The 13539-nt window shown below is 37.6% G+C and overlaps 1 protein-coding gene across 7 annotated transcripts in view; it reads left to right on the forward strand.

Moving 5' to 3' along the window:
- Window positions 1-9554, forward strand: part of BICRAL (BICRA like chromatin remodeling complex associated protein) — a 72967-nt gene extending 63413 nt beyond the window's left edge. For 4 of the 7 annotated variants that reach the window (XM_077781899.1, XM_021547600.3, XM_021547598.3 and 1 more), the window contains exons 10-12: window positions 43-137; window positions 1282-1384; window positions 2188-6101. In XM_077781899.1, coding sequence (XP_077638025.1) covers window positions 43-137; window positions 1282-1384; window positions 2188-2990 — 1001 coding nt within the window. In that variant the 3' untranslated portion in view covers window positions 2991-6101. Of the gene's footprint in view, window positions 1-42; window positions 138-1281; window positions 1385-2187; window positions 6102-6583 lie in introns of those variants that run through there. The other 3 variants (XM_077781902.1, XM_021547603.3, XM_077781901.1) reach the window with 3 other exon arrangements.
- Window positions 9555-13539: the final 3985 nt, after the last annotated feature.

Consider the following 13539-nt stretch of genomic DNA (forward strand, 5'->3'; position numbering starts at 1 on the left):
TTATTGAACAACAGTGTTTGAAAGTGTACTTTGTCTTTCTAGTGGACAGTGAATTTGAATCTGTAGCTACACAGCTTCTGAAGAGGACACAGGCTATGCTGAACAAATACAGATGTTTGCTTATAGAAGATGCAATGGTAAGGTGTCAAACCCAGTTACACTTTGTTTATGGGATTGGATTCAGTTTGTTAAAACAATACCTACAGAACAGGTGCAGGAACTTCTGTTCTCTGCTTCTGCTTTGCTCTTACACTGAACAGGCTGCAATAGTCAGGAGGATGATTTCCGTGTATTTCTGTGGCTGATAAAACCTGAAATAATGTTGATGTTGTCCATTCAGAGGTCTCCAGCCATATTATAGTTGGTGCCAAATCATATTACAGTTTAGGAAATCATTGTCCTTAAAAGCTAGGTGGAATTTAATCAGAAATGCTTCTGATTTAAGTGCTTTCACAATCCCAGGTATGAGGTAAAATAAAACTGACAAAGTTAAAGAATGTATTTTACAAGGATCAGGAAATGCCATTGTGACTTCAGATATGCTAGTTTTCAAACCTGGAAAAGTTTTGAATTTGAGTATAATAGGCATTTAGATATTTAGAGACAGGAATACACAATATAGGTGTTAGAATTAATATGGTTTTAAAACTAGCACTTACATTTTAAAAGACCCTAGCCATTAAATATTTGCAATCTGTTGTGTGGCAAATCCCATTTAGTAATTTTGAAAAGTTTATTTGACATAGCATTCAGGTTTGAAACTAGTTGCCTGTGTTACGGCCTAGTGCAGTGAACATTTTCTGTGATGGATGGATCCAGCTGGCGTGAAGGCATTGTCAGCAAAATGCAGCTCTGCACCAGCTAGTTACAAGGATAGCAGAGAAGTGCAGGGAAGATGATAGAGTGGTTCCAGTTCAAGATTTTTGCTGGTTGATCCCCGAAAAGAGAAAGGATACTATATGAAATTAAAAAAAAAAAAAAAAAAAAAAGTTTTAGTAAGCATACTCAGTACAAAAGTACAGTTTGTACACCTGGAATAGCAATTCCATGTTTTAAAGTCTTTCCCAAATAAAATTTGCAGTACAATGTGAGTAATATTTCGTGATTGAGTTTCAGTAGTGGTTGGGTCAGAGTCAAGACCGTTGAATTGTGAATGTTCTTCGCAAATACATAATAAAAGAAGTTTATTTTCTCTGAAATTTAACTAAGCTATCCATGTTTTGATTTGATACCAACATATGAGTCACTACAGAGATGGTTGCATTTTTCCCTTTTCTCCAGCGGATAAATCCTTCTGCAGAAATGGTTATGATTGATAGGATGTTTAACCAGGAGGAAAGAGCATCTCTGACTCGGGAAAAGCGTCTTGCACTTGTGGATCCTGGTAAGTAATGCTTAATTTCTAAATTAAATGTAGAGTGCTTAAAAATAGTTGTGGCCACAGTGAGGCACTGATTACTGTGGATTCCAGTTAGTGAAATACTGAATAAGCATTTACAAGATAACTTCTTAAAACTCCAGATTTCAGCAACATAGAGACACTGTAGGGTTGAAGCAGTTATTTATGGGGAAAAAAATATTTTACCTCTTTGGCAGAGAAATGTTTGAATTTCTTTTGACAACAGTTATGACTCCTGCAGTGCCTCCATCCTAGCAGGGAAGAACCTCTGAGTTTGCTTGCAGCCAGAAAAGACCAGCTTGCTTGAAGCATGAATACTCCTGTTCATCTTAATGAAGTGTTGCTCTTGGAGTGTCATGGCCATTTAAATGGCAGCATTTTTAACTGGGGTGTTGTTAAACGTAGCACCTGGAAACACATTATTTGTGTAAGATTACAACCACAGTTTGTTTAAAGGTTCTGCATGATCTGCATATTTTCAGAGATATTCACAGGTTGTGTTGTAGAAAGTATTAATTTTCAGAGACCATATTTGCATATTTAGAATGCTGGGAAGTGCCCTTAATCTGATTTTTACAGTGAACATACGTGAGCAGTGCGCTGATTAATTTAGTGCTAATCTCCTGCACTGTACACAGCAGAATACTTAAGGATATGAACATCTCTTAAAGACCCAGATCCATAAGCTGTGTATGTTATTTGAATTTCAGTACACAGAAACTGTGTTGGATTGTCAGTTATTTGGATGTGTAGATAATTTTAGTAAAATCTTGCTACTTAATTTTCAGATGGTTATCAGGCCGATTTTTGTTGTTCTGCCAAACAATTTGAGAAAACAGCTGAAGAAGCACAGTTCAGCAAAAGTGACCATCAGTCTAGCAAAACATTACCTTCTCGAAGTCAAGCTACCAAAACCCAAGCCAGAGACCGACCAAAATCCAGCTCAGCAGAGTCCACAAATCACAGTAAACTTCCTATAGTGCCTAACAACATTCTGACGCCACAAGAAGGAAAAGCTTCTACTAAAAAATCCGAGAGCCTCACTAAAGCTTTAAAGTTTGAAAAAGCTAATTGTTCTTCTGAGAGCCAATATGTGGCCCTTGCTGAAGAAAGGATGAGTGGGAAAGATCTTGCCAAGGCCACTGAGAATTCTTTGAGTTCTGAAGACTTGTCAAAAATAGTGTCAAGAGGCAGTCATGGAACACACAATAAAATATCAAGGAATGCAGTTCAGTCTTTCTCAAAGGTAACGTGTAATAATTCACTTCAAGACAAAACTCTGAGGAGCTCTCCAAAGAATGAGGTTTTGCATCCTGATAGCAGGAAAGGCTCTGGTGAACCCCAGGAAGACTTACTTCTCAGTAAGAGTTTAGAAACTACATTTAAAAACATCTTGGAACTTAAAAAAGCTGGGAGGCAGCCACAAAATGAGGCAGCAAGTAGTGGCTCAGTTGACTTAGAGTTCCCTAATTTTTCACCTATCGCTTCACAAGAGAACTGCCTGGAAAAATTTATTCCAGACCACAATGAAAGTGTTGTAGAAACTGACTCTATTTTAGAAGCAGCTGTAAATAGTATCTTAGAGTGTTAATAGTTACAGTACCATGGACAAGTTATGTTTCTCTTAGCAGAAGCAAATGTGAATGACACCACAAGTACAGCCTGACATGCATTTAAGGTTAACCTTTCTAAACTAGATTCTGTTCTGTGTTTGAGAGCAATACTCATTGTGGTTACAGTGAGATATCCAAGTAAAGTTAATCCTTGTTAGAATGCAGTCTGTTAGGGCCTTACTGTTTCAAGTATTATTATGATAGTGCTTTTGATTATTGAGCAGTACTGCAACGTAACAGGGTTGCAGGTTGTTAGGCCCTATATAATACGGTAATATACTGACAATCACAGTCATTTGAAAGGATATATTTATTAAGAAAATGTTTTTAAAGAGTGATGGAAGCAACAATTCTCCCCTACCCTTCTCTTCCACAAATCATCAAATTTTTCGTTTTCCTGGAAAACCCACTGTACCTCTATTCAGAAGTGACTATTTGCTTTGTTAATGAATCTGTATTCTAGGATTTTTAAGTTGAAAAGAAATCATCAGTGTGTTTACAAGGCTTCATAATTTAAACTTTAAGTGCTTTTCTATTGCTTTCTGAGCAGAAACTAGTACTTGATATATTTGTAGTGGGTAACTTTAGTCTGTGGGATGATATTATATGATCTTAGTCACAGTGGCATGATATGAAGTAATAAATGCTTGACTAAGGAAGGTAGAATGGAAGCCAGTAAATAGCAAAGTGTACAGGATCAGGCCATGATAGAGCCATGAATTTATATATATAATACATATATATGTTATCTCTTGAGGAAAAGATTTTGCATTTTATAATTGGATGTAGTCAGCCTTGAGTCTTTCTGAAGTGGTATAAATGTTTTTTTTTTTTTATTTTATTTGTTGTTTGTTTTTTTTTAGACCAAGTGTCAAAAGCACTTTGATTTGAAAACTGTATTTGTAGCTTATATTTTAAGAGGATGTTAGCCTTACTCTGAGTAAATTTAAAGGCCAGTGTTTATTTTTGATTTTTTTTTTTGCTTTTTGCTGTCAGAGAATGTTAAATCATCCACCGTAGCAGTCATTATTATCAAGATATGTACAGACCAAAGTTGATCAGCAATCCCATTGTTTAAACATATCAAAAAATGTGTAATTATTAATTCATATTGTAAAGCCAAGTGAAACCATTGCACGGTTTGCATTTGGCTTGCTGTCATGTTGTTAAGATAGAATCTTATTATTTTATTTATTTATTTTAATCTATGACTTTTTTTTTTTTTTTTTTTTTTGCTGCCCATGCTGCTTTGTTCAAGTTTACTTTGGTCATGAGTGCTTTAGTGCACATAAGCGCGCTGACATTGGTCACGTGTGTGTAGTACATATGTCTGCTCAGGAGGATACAGCTTTTGTGGTTTCTAAGGTATGCTCATGTTCTCCCCCAGAACTTCCCCACCATTTCTCAGAAACATTACCAGCCATTTTCCAGACTTGCTGATTATGATTTTTGTGATGTAAGAGGCTCGTTGTGACAAGCTGTGGTTGTCAGTCAGATTGCCAGGAGAGAAACCAAAAAGTTTTGCTGGTGTGTAATTCAGTCCATCTGAATGGCATGGAAGGAAGCAGAATTAGATCTTTGGGATAGTAGAACATTACAGTGCAACTCAGTACTGAGCTGCAGTCCACTGTCTGACCACTAAAGGAAACCAAATCTAGAAAGCAATGAGAGAAAGATGAACTTCCTTAAGATTCAGTTCCCCTTCGACATGAATGGAAATACTGGTTTTGTATGTTGCTAATTGCCATATAAAAAAATTGTGCCAATTTTAAAGTACATGTTTGTAAAAACCCAACATTCCCAAGTGTTGTATGAAATATTAAAAAGTATTGCCAGTTTTAAAATTTTAGTTGGGTGTCCACAGAATAGACTCTCAGGCAGGTAGTTGTTTTCTTATTGGCAAAACTGACAAGATAGTCTTCACCTATTGCCTTTTTAGATTTAATAATATTCTCATGGCTGTGTATCCTGATGCATATTTTATTTTATCATTTTGGAAATTTTATTAATTTATCATTTTGAACTATTTAGGAAGGAGAGCAGTAAGTTACACAGCTGTATGCTAGCTAGTTATATTTTTTTCTTTTTTTAAGGAAAAAAAAGGTGAAGTTGCACATTCATCAGTCCCCTTGCTTGTTGTACCACCTTGAAATGGGTATGGGGTTTTCAGCCTCTCTACAGCAAATACATAACTGAAGTATCAGGTTATGTGTCTTCTGTTGCATCTCATTGGGAAGGGAGGACAATGGCATATAAAAAATGAAAAAAATTGCAAACAATAGTGGTGATTGATTTGGTCAGACACATTTCTCTGAACTGCTGAGAGGAACCCCTTGAACAGTCCTAGTAAGACTGCTTTTAGATTGTTAATGTTCTGTTGTTCACTCCTTTGAATTCAATTTTAAAGGAATTCTGGTACGTGGTGAAGCAGTAAATGAAATAATTGTATTTTTGTGGTGCTTAAAAGAAGTTTATTAATCATATGGGCTCAAGTCCAGCAAAGTATTTTGAATATGCATGAGTTTAAACATGTTTTCATTATTTTGCTGGATCAGAATTGTGATTTCAATGTTATTTAATACTGCCTAATATTAAAACAAAATTTAAACTGGCAATTAAGAAAACTATGTTCATTTTGAAGATTTTGGTATAATTTATCTGTTAGAGTAGGGAGGCCTTACAGACTGACTTCACTTAAAGAGGATGTGTCACTTATTGTCAGCGTGGTATGGACTTTATTTGCTTAAATACCTTCATTTGTAAAGTATGTCTCACTTGAAATTGCTTTGTATACATTTTGTAAAAATATTTATAAAATGTTTTGTAAAAAAAAAAGTATAACAAATTGCAGTTTATTTTGTTATGTTGGATAAATACTGTTAAAAGACACAAGTCAGTAAATATATTGTTAATCCATGGATAGGAAATGTTTAGTTGGAGATTACAAATTGAAACAACCATTGCAATACAGCCAAAGATTTGGGAAAAAATGTCTACCTGTGATTGTCTTGATTTAACCAAGTTGAATATTTACATTTCCAAAAGATGATTGGTGTCAGTTTTTAAGTAATATGACTACAAAATATTCTTACTCCTTGGCTTTTCATGATGCAGCTCTGTTGTAGTATACTTAGTAGGCCAATTTTCTATACTCATGCATCTTTCTGAACATACACCATTAGGATTTGGTTCATGTGGCATTATAACTACATTCAGTGATGTTAATCTCCAAATTACAAGAGAGCAAATGGTTCTACCTTGTTGGTATTAGAAGTCTAATACCAGAACACAGTGAGGTTCTTGAGAGATGCTCTCCTTCCTTGGTGTATTTTCACAAGGTAGAGGCATCATCTTCCTGGTGCCTCAGGGAGATGGAAGGTGAGAAGGCTTTTGGATGAAGTGTCCACTGCATCCATGCTGCAGGTTTGATTCATGTCAGCTGCACTTGGTTATAAATACCTTTGTGTGGGTATTTTGTGAGAAGATGCTGCAATTACAGGTGGTACAGGGAATCTTCCTACTTTTATTAGAGGGGTGACAAACCTGTTGTTACTGTGATTGAATTTTTCAGAGAGTATGCTGAGACTCCAATCTAGTAAAGCTCTTATGCCTGGAACTTCTTCACTTTATTTTTGGAGGCTATGGAAGTGGAGCATTGGTGAAGGGCACTGCCTCTCATCTTGGAGTAGGGCCTGCACTGTAGAAAGGTAGAAATCTTCATGGTTAGTATTTGTTATTTTGTCAATGAGACAAAATAAATACAATACACCTTTTGAATGCTTCCCACATGGATTCAGACAGTAACAAAATTAATGAAATTAGTTATATGCTATTTTAATCTCTTTTTGGGTTAGGATGGCTAAGCATCTTGGGGTTGTTTTTTTTTTTCTTTTTGTCATATCCTTGTAGAATCACCAGGCAAACCTTTTGTATTCCTATACATTTTATATGAAGTCTAGTGTGCAGGTGTCTTCACCTGAGAGTAACTTTCTTATAAGAACTTACGGTGTATTTTTTTTATTGCTTTTCAATAGTATTTTTATACTGGGGCTTGTTATGTTTAGTCCAACTTACGGGGCAGAATTTCTGAAGATTTGGGTATGTGTGTTAATGGCTAGGTGATGTAAGAAAGTCAAAACGCTCTTCATTTTGAGAATCTGAATGAAAAAAAACCAAAACCAAAACAACCAGAATCAGATTGGCACAAGGAAAGGTAAGTGTAAACAATTTTAAAACTTAGAGGAATTTCTCAATTTCTCTCTTCTTCAGCAATTCTTCTAATAAGCCTTTGAATTTTTCCTTTAAATCATACACACGTTTCCTTGGAGTTTTCACAATAACGTGTTTGTCAGACAGCTTCAAGAAATGGGAGGAATTGTCTTTGTGACTGGGGTCAGCTCTCACTTTGGTTGAAGAAAGTCACTGAAGCAAGGTCTGGTGAAGATCCACTCATAGCAGCTCTGCGCATAGATGCAATGCACGTACAGGTTTCAGATGAGCAGTGATGGGTGTACCGAGTTCTTTGTGATTTATGGATTGGAAATTGTGAGTGCTGCTAATCTTGCAGCTGGTCATCGTATTAAACATGGAAAAAAGTGCATAATAATGAGTTACAACAGGTAAACACCAAGTCAGTTCCAAAGTATTGTGGAATGGGGGAGGTATTTTCATGCTACTGAATGAGTATCATTGACAACGTAAGTCTTTACTAAGAGGTAAGGAAGGTAGGGAACCTATTTGCTACTACAGTGGTTTTTTTTTTGTCCTGAGGTTAAATTTTCCCCAGTGATTTGATTAATTTTGAGTATTTATTGAAAACAATATGCAACATTCAGATATCTGTAGTAATTAGAATTCCCTTTATGAATATGCATTATGTCACTCTCCTCTATTCAGAAGGGCAGTTTTAGTCCTGTCACAACAGTCTGAGAGTTAAGTCTCACTTCCCAGGAAGCTGAGGACTCCTTTTTTTAAAGTGAAATATTAACACATATGATTTTATTAAAGCTAAAAGGGAGATACCACCCCACTCTGATTTTGTTTAGTTTTATCCTTTGGCAATCAAATTTTAATCTCCTAAGTAATAAAGCATTCTTAGATCCTTCTAGTCTTAAGTCACTTTGACCTGTTTGTCCAGCAGTGTTCTGTCAGAGGCTGCATGGTTTGTTTCAGAGTCATTTTGATGAAGCAGGATCCAACAAAAAAAAAAATTGTATTTTACCTGTGCTCCCATTTTCCATACATTTTCCATAACTTTTGGAGGAATTCATGTTTATGTCTCCAATTTGTAAACTCTCTAGCTAAGATACCCCCTCTGGTATAACACATGCAGATGTGTTTAGCATCTACCCCAATTAGACTGAAGGTATTTTCTTCCTTACCTGGCTGGTTTGGTAGAAATAAATACCAGGACAAGATCATTGATGGCAGGGAAAACTGGAATTTCCTTTTATTTTTTTTATCTGCCATGCTTTTTCAGACTTGAAGGTGTTAGTAGGAATTTTATGGCTCTGATGCCAGGGTCCAGGCATTGAAAGAATTTGAGACTGAAAACTGGATTAAACCATGTCACAAATGGGGTGAGCAGGAGCCTTAGAACCTTAGACTCAAATACAGACTTGCTTGTTTGTACTGCAATCCAAAATCAAAATTTATCTTGAAACCCAGTGTTGTTGTGTGTATGGAGAAGAATAAGAGAAGGAGCAGAAGTAAATTGTTAAAGGTCCAATATTTTTTAGAATAGAAAAAAGAGTATTTTCACTAGCTCCCTATAGGTTGCAGGAGCTTTGACATTGGTGAGTTGACAATGTTCTATAGAAGGTTTAAAAATGAGAAGCAGGGTGGAAAGCAGAATATGCAGCTCTATTTGTCCATTCCAGAGGTAGCTCAGTAACATCAGATTCTGTGTAAATAAACAATAGGTTTCAATTATCTGCTGCTAATTATCACCCAAATTTGATTTGCACTCTCTTCAAAGGGACTCATATCTTTACATTTAATTATTTGCTTCAGTGCAATGAATGAGTTTAATTCAAACCAAACGTGGGTCAATTTCCTACTGGAAAAAAAAAATAAAGCAAGGAATCCACAATCATATCAGTTTAATTTTAGTGTAATGTATGTGGTGATTCACAGCCTCAGTGGGGAGGTGAATTTGTGTCAATCTGTGTGTGAATTGCTTTGCCTGTTTGGCAACGCTGTAAAGGGCTTGGTTAGTTGCAGAAGGTCTTAAATAATTGCGGCAAACAGGGTGGTTCTGGTGGGCTCTGAGTAATGAGAGGAGGTTTTAACATTTTACAGATGTAACCAAATCTCATTGTGAAGACTTTTTCCTCCAGATATTATTTCTCTTACACAGCATCGAGCCAGCTGGTCTTTTACGCAGACATTTTTTGTACTGCAGTAATTTTCCTTTTAATCTTTATAGGCAGACTGTATTTATTCCTCTGTCTGTAGTGATGTAGCCAACAGTCTCTGAGGGCATTGAAACAATAGTCTCATCCCTTTCCTTCACCAAAAGCACCTACTGAAAACTGTAAGCCTAGGGAAGAAATGATTGATGGTGCGATTGACTAAGACATCAAGCAGTGCTGTGGAAATCCTGCAGTTCTGTATCACATGGACACTGTCCTGGGAAACGTGCTCCAGGAGACCCTGCTTGAGCAGGGGCCCTAGACAAGGTGACCTCCAGTCATCTTATTCATCCTTAACAACTCTGTACTAATAATATTCAGTTAACATTGTGGAGAAAGGTTATTTAAGAGTGTAGCACTGGCTGCAGTTTTCAGTTGAACTTTATGGGATCACACAGGTGATGGTATGTATTGAAAAATGCATTAAATTCTGCTTTTTATGACCTAGAAAGAGAATTTACTGTGAGAAAGATGTTAAAAGATTGTTAAATGGTCAATCAAATGGTTAGTATTTTACAGAAAATAACAACTATCAGAAAAGTAGGCATCAGCAGTGCTGTCTTGTGAATGAACATTCACCAAATGCCAGCAGCTACTGATGCTCTGCTGTGGAGTCTCCTGCATGTTGTAGCTCTAACTCCAGGCAGTCATTCATAAACTGTTCACTGGATGCAGTGAATGCTCTTCATTTTAACATGTCTTATCTCTTTTCACCATCCTCATCCATAATGTCTTTTACCTGGTCTGTTATCCACTGCTGCAGTAGCTCCCCCCTTCATTCTCGATCTCTTCCTTCAGCTCGTGGTGAAAGCAGAGCTGGCAGCTGCTCTCCGAGCACAGATGGCAAACTTAGACAGTCCTTGTTCAGACACTCGAACCTCTGCTTTTTCTGTCCCTTGAAATCTGTCCCTTGTGATAAAATCATCATTACGTATTTAGTGCCTTTGTGGTGTAATGGATGCAGCCAGGGGGCAATCTGCCATGCAGCTGGCTAGGCACAGAACAGCCACAGCAGGGAAAAGGGGAAATCCAGATGGGACCTGCTGCCTGTAGAGGTGGCAGCGAAAGTGTTGCTAGCCCTGGTAAGTGGTAACAGCCACTAACAGGGGCAGGGAGTTTGGGTACATGTACTTGCTAAAAATTGTATTCAAGATTGTGCACTCCTATTTCCTCTCCCGCATGTGGGAATGGATAGACCCTCCGGGATAGGGTTCTCACAAACCAGGGAATGCAGCACTGGCTGGGTGTGGATGTCAGAGCCCTCCCTGACTGCACAGAGCCTAACCCAGGGCTCTGACCTCCTTTGCCCTCAGCCAGGTGAGTGGGTATGGGCTGAATTCACTGGTATCCCTGGATAAAGAGCTTTTAGGGTTTGTTTTGTTGAAGTTTTTTCAACTTTCCTTTTTTCCCCAGGAGAAGGAAGAAGGAATGGAAGGCTGGTAAACACTAGAATCTGTGCAAAAGCTGAAATTTGCACTGCAGAGTGTTTTTATTCTGCATTTTGACTACCTTTCAGAAAGAATAGTATGTATCGATTCTGTAGGCAGACAGACACAATAGCACTGCAAAGTGTGAATTTCTTCCAGCTGTCTTAATGGAGTGTTGATTTTAAAACCTAATTTCTCTGCTGCTTGCTATGCAATTAGCACACAGTGAATACATTGGGTTAGTTCAACTGTGTGGTTCTGTACTTTGTGTTGGGGTAGGTGTCATTATGGATACTTCAATCAAAACATCTTTGTAAAGTAAGAGAGCAGTCAAATAGCAAAAAAATATTGAGGCAATGAGAGCAAGAATATGCCAGGAAAACAGGTGATATTTATATTCTATCAAAATATATTTGAATGAAATATTAATTACTCTTCTACAAAAAAAAAAAAAAACCAAAAACCAAAAAAAGTAACCCAAAACAAACAAACAAAAACAACAACAACAAAACCAAAAAAAGCCCATCAATCCCCCCTAAGCCACGCCCCCCAAACAGCCCAAACAAACCAAAACCTAGCAGAAATAGAGTTGAGATACAGGAAATTTTAAATCCACAAAAGCGTTTTTTAAAGGTATCAAGTAAAGTAGAATCTAACAAAGGGCTTGATCAGGAGAAGATGAGTCTGATACTGTCATGTAAACCTGAAATAAAGGAGAATAAGACAGCTGATGAAATAAAGATAAGCACCAATGAAATAAAGCCACTTTTATTAAGAATATAACAGTTCCAGAATAGTAGTAACGGAGTTTACTGGTAGTAAAATATTAGTAGTAACAATATTTACTGTTACAAACTTTGGAGCACAGTGAAATGAAGAAACACTGAGGAGATTGTCTCCACTTTCTAGTGATGAAGCAATTAATAAATGTTATAACTTTCCAAGTAGCTTAAGATCTGACCATTCCTTCACAGTAGTGATCTCTAAGTTGCTTCTCTGAATCTGTTGTTTATTTAATGATGTTGTTCACTAATAAGAAAAAGGAGAGCTTTTAAGCACTTATAATAGATCAGATGTAACAGAAAGCTATTTCCAAAAATTCTGGAACGCTCTGGACCGGGGAAAGGATTTATTGTTTTGGTTTAAATGTCGTGTATCTTATCAATTTTTGGTGCCTGCGGTTTGCAGATCATTCTCAGGATTCTCCACGAGGTGGAGGAAGCGGCCCGTGCCTCGTGCTGCGGCGGTGCCGGCGCTGCCCTCCTGCCCCGCGCCCTGCGGGGAGGACGCGCGGAAAGGCTCGGGAGCGCTCCTTGCTGGCTTGCTCCTTATTAAAATGAGAACGGGGATTTCAGTATTGCCATTCATCAGGAGGTCTTGGAATCACAGAATGTGCTGAGTTGGAAGGGACGCACAGAGATCTGTGAAATCCAGCTTCTGGTCCTGCACAGAGAGCCTTGTCCGAGCGTGGAGGATGCTGAGAGACTGTGATGGGAGAAGGCTGGTCCCACAGATGTGTGCTGCCTATTGTCATGCAGCCAGGGCTGCTGGATAAACCTGCTTCTCTAAGAACTGCTGTGCTGCACTGTGTCCAGTCCTACAGGGCTATTTCATTGCAAAGTTCTTTATGGATACAGTACAAGTAGGGAAAATAACAGCTGGTGTCTGTAATTAAAAATGTTGTAATTTCTACTAGATATCTGCCAAGTGCTCTCATTTTTGAGCAGTGTTTCAGGTTTTCTGTTGACTCCGGTGAGATTTGGAAAGACTTACCTTGCACAGTTATCCCTAAACTTGTCTGTTGCAGAGTGCTGTATTTTCAATATTTTCAGCTCCTAAAAATCAAACTCCATTCAATTTGTAATTTCCTTTCCTTGTCTGAAGCTCTCACCCAACTGATTTTTATTTTTGCCTGTGATGAAGCATGTCAAGCCCAAAATAGAAAATACTAGTTTTAAAATTCGATTCAGTGGATTTCTGTTGAAAAAAAAATATCTGTTAATAGTCTTATGTGAATGACACAATAATGCTTATGTTTTACCTGATCATCTTATGGAAGATCACTTGACTTACTTTTCAAGTCATTAAAATGTATTTGTAGCTGTGCTAAGGTTGTTTCAGCATTTCAGGCCTAACTCAGTTGTAACCAGATAAAAAGTCACTGGAAAGGGATGTTATCAAGGTCCTTTGCATTTAGTCTGCACAAATGCAGAACTGCAGACTGAAATAGTGAATTGCTGGGAAAGAAGGCTGGAAAGGGATGTCGAGGAGCCTTTCATCCTCCATACCTGATCCCCTGAGCCTATCCTGTTCTTGGCAGAAGCCTGTTGAAGAATGCTCTTGTGAGCTTGCACAAAAGGTCCTTTTGCTTCCTTTTAGCCCAAACATTTTCTACCAGCTGCTTGCCTCTGTGTTCCCACAAGCATTGCGTTGCCATAAGTGAAGCATCTGAGAGCTGCAGAGTGAGGTTAGAAAAAACTGGGATGTCAGGAAGGTGTGGACTTTATAAATAGTGTTGTATCAGGGGAAATATCCAGGAAGATGTTATTAAATGTAGGAAGGAGTGTATTCTATTATGTCCCAAAGCTTCTGTTTTCCAGGGGGAAGGGCAAATAGATAGTTGGTTTAGTTGATGCTTGTTATTTTTTTTCCTTCCTTTTTCCTTTACTGGTCTTATTTGTGCTACT

The sequence above is a fragment of the Lonchura striata genome, chromosome 3 (assembly GCF_046129695.1).
Source record: "Lonchura striata isolate bLonStr1 chromosome 3, bLonStr1.mat, whole genome shotgun sequence".
NCBI classification, from domain to species: domain Eukaryota; kingdom Metazoa; phylum Chordata; class Aves; order Passeriformes; family Estrildidae; genus Lonchura; species Lonchura striata.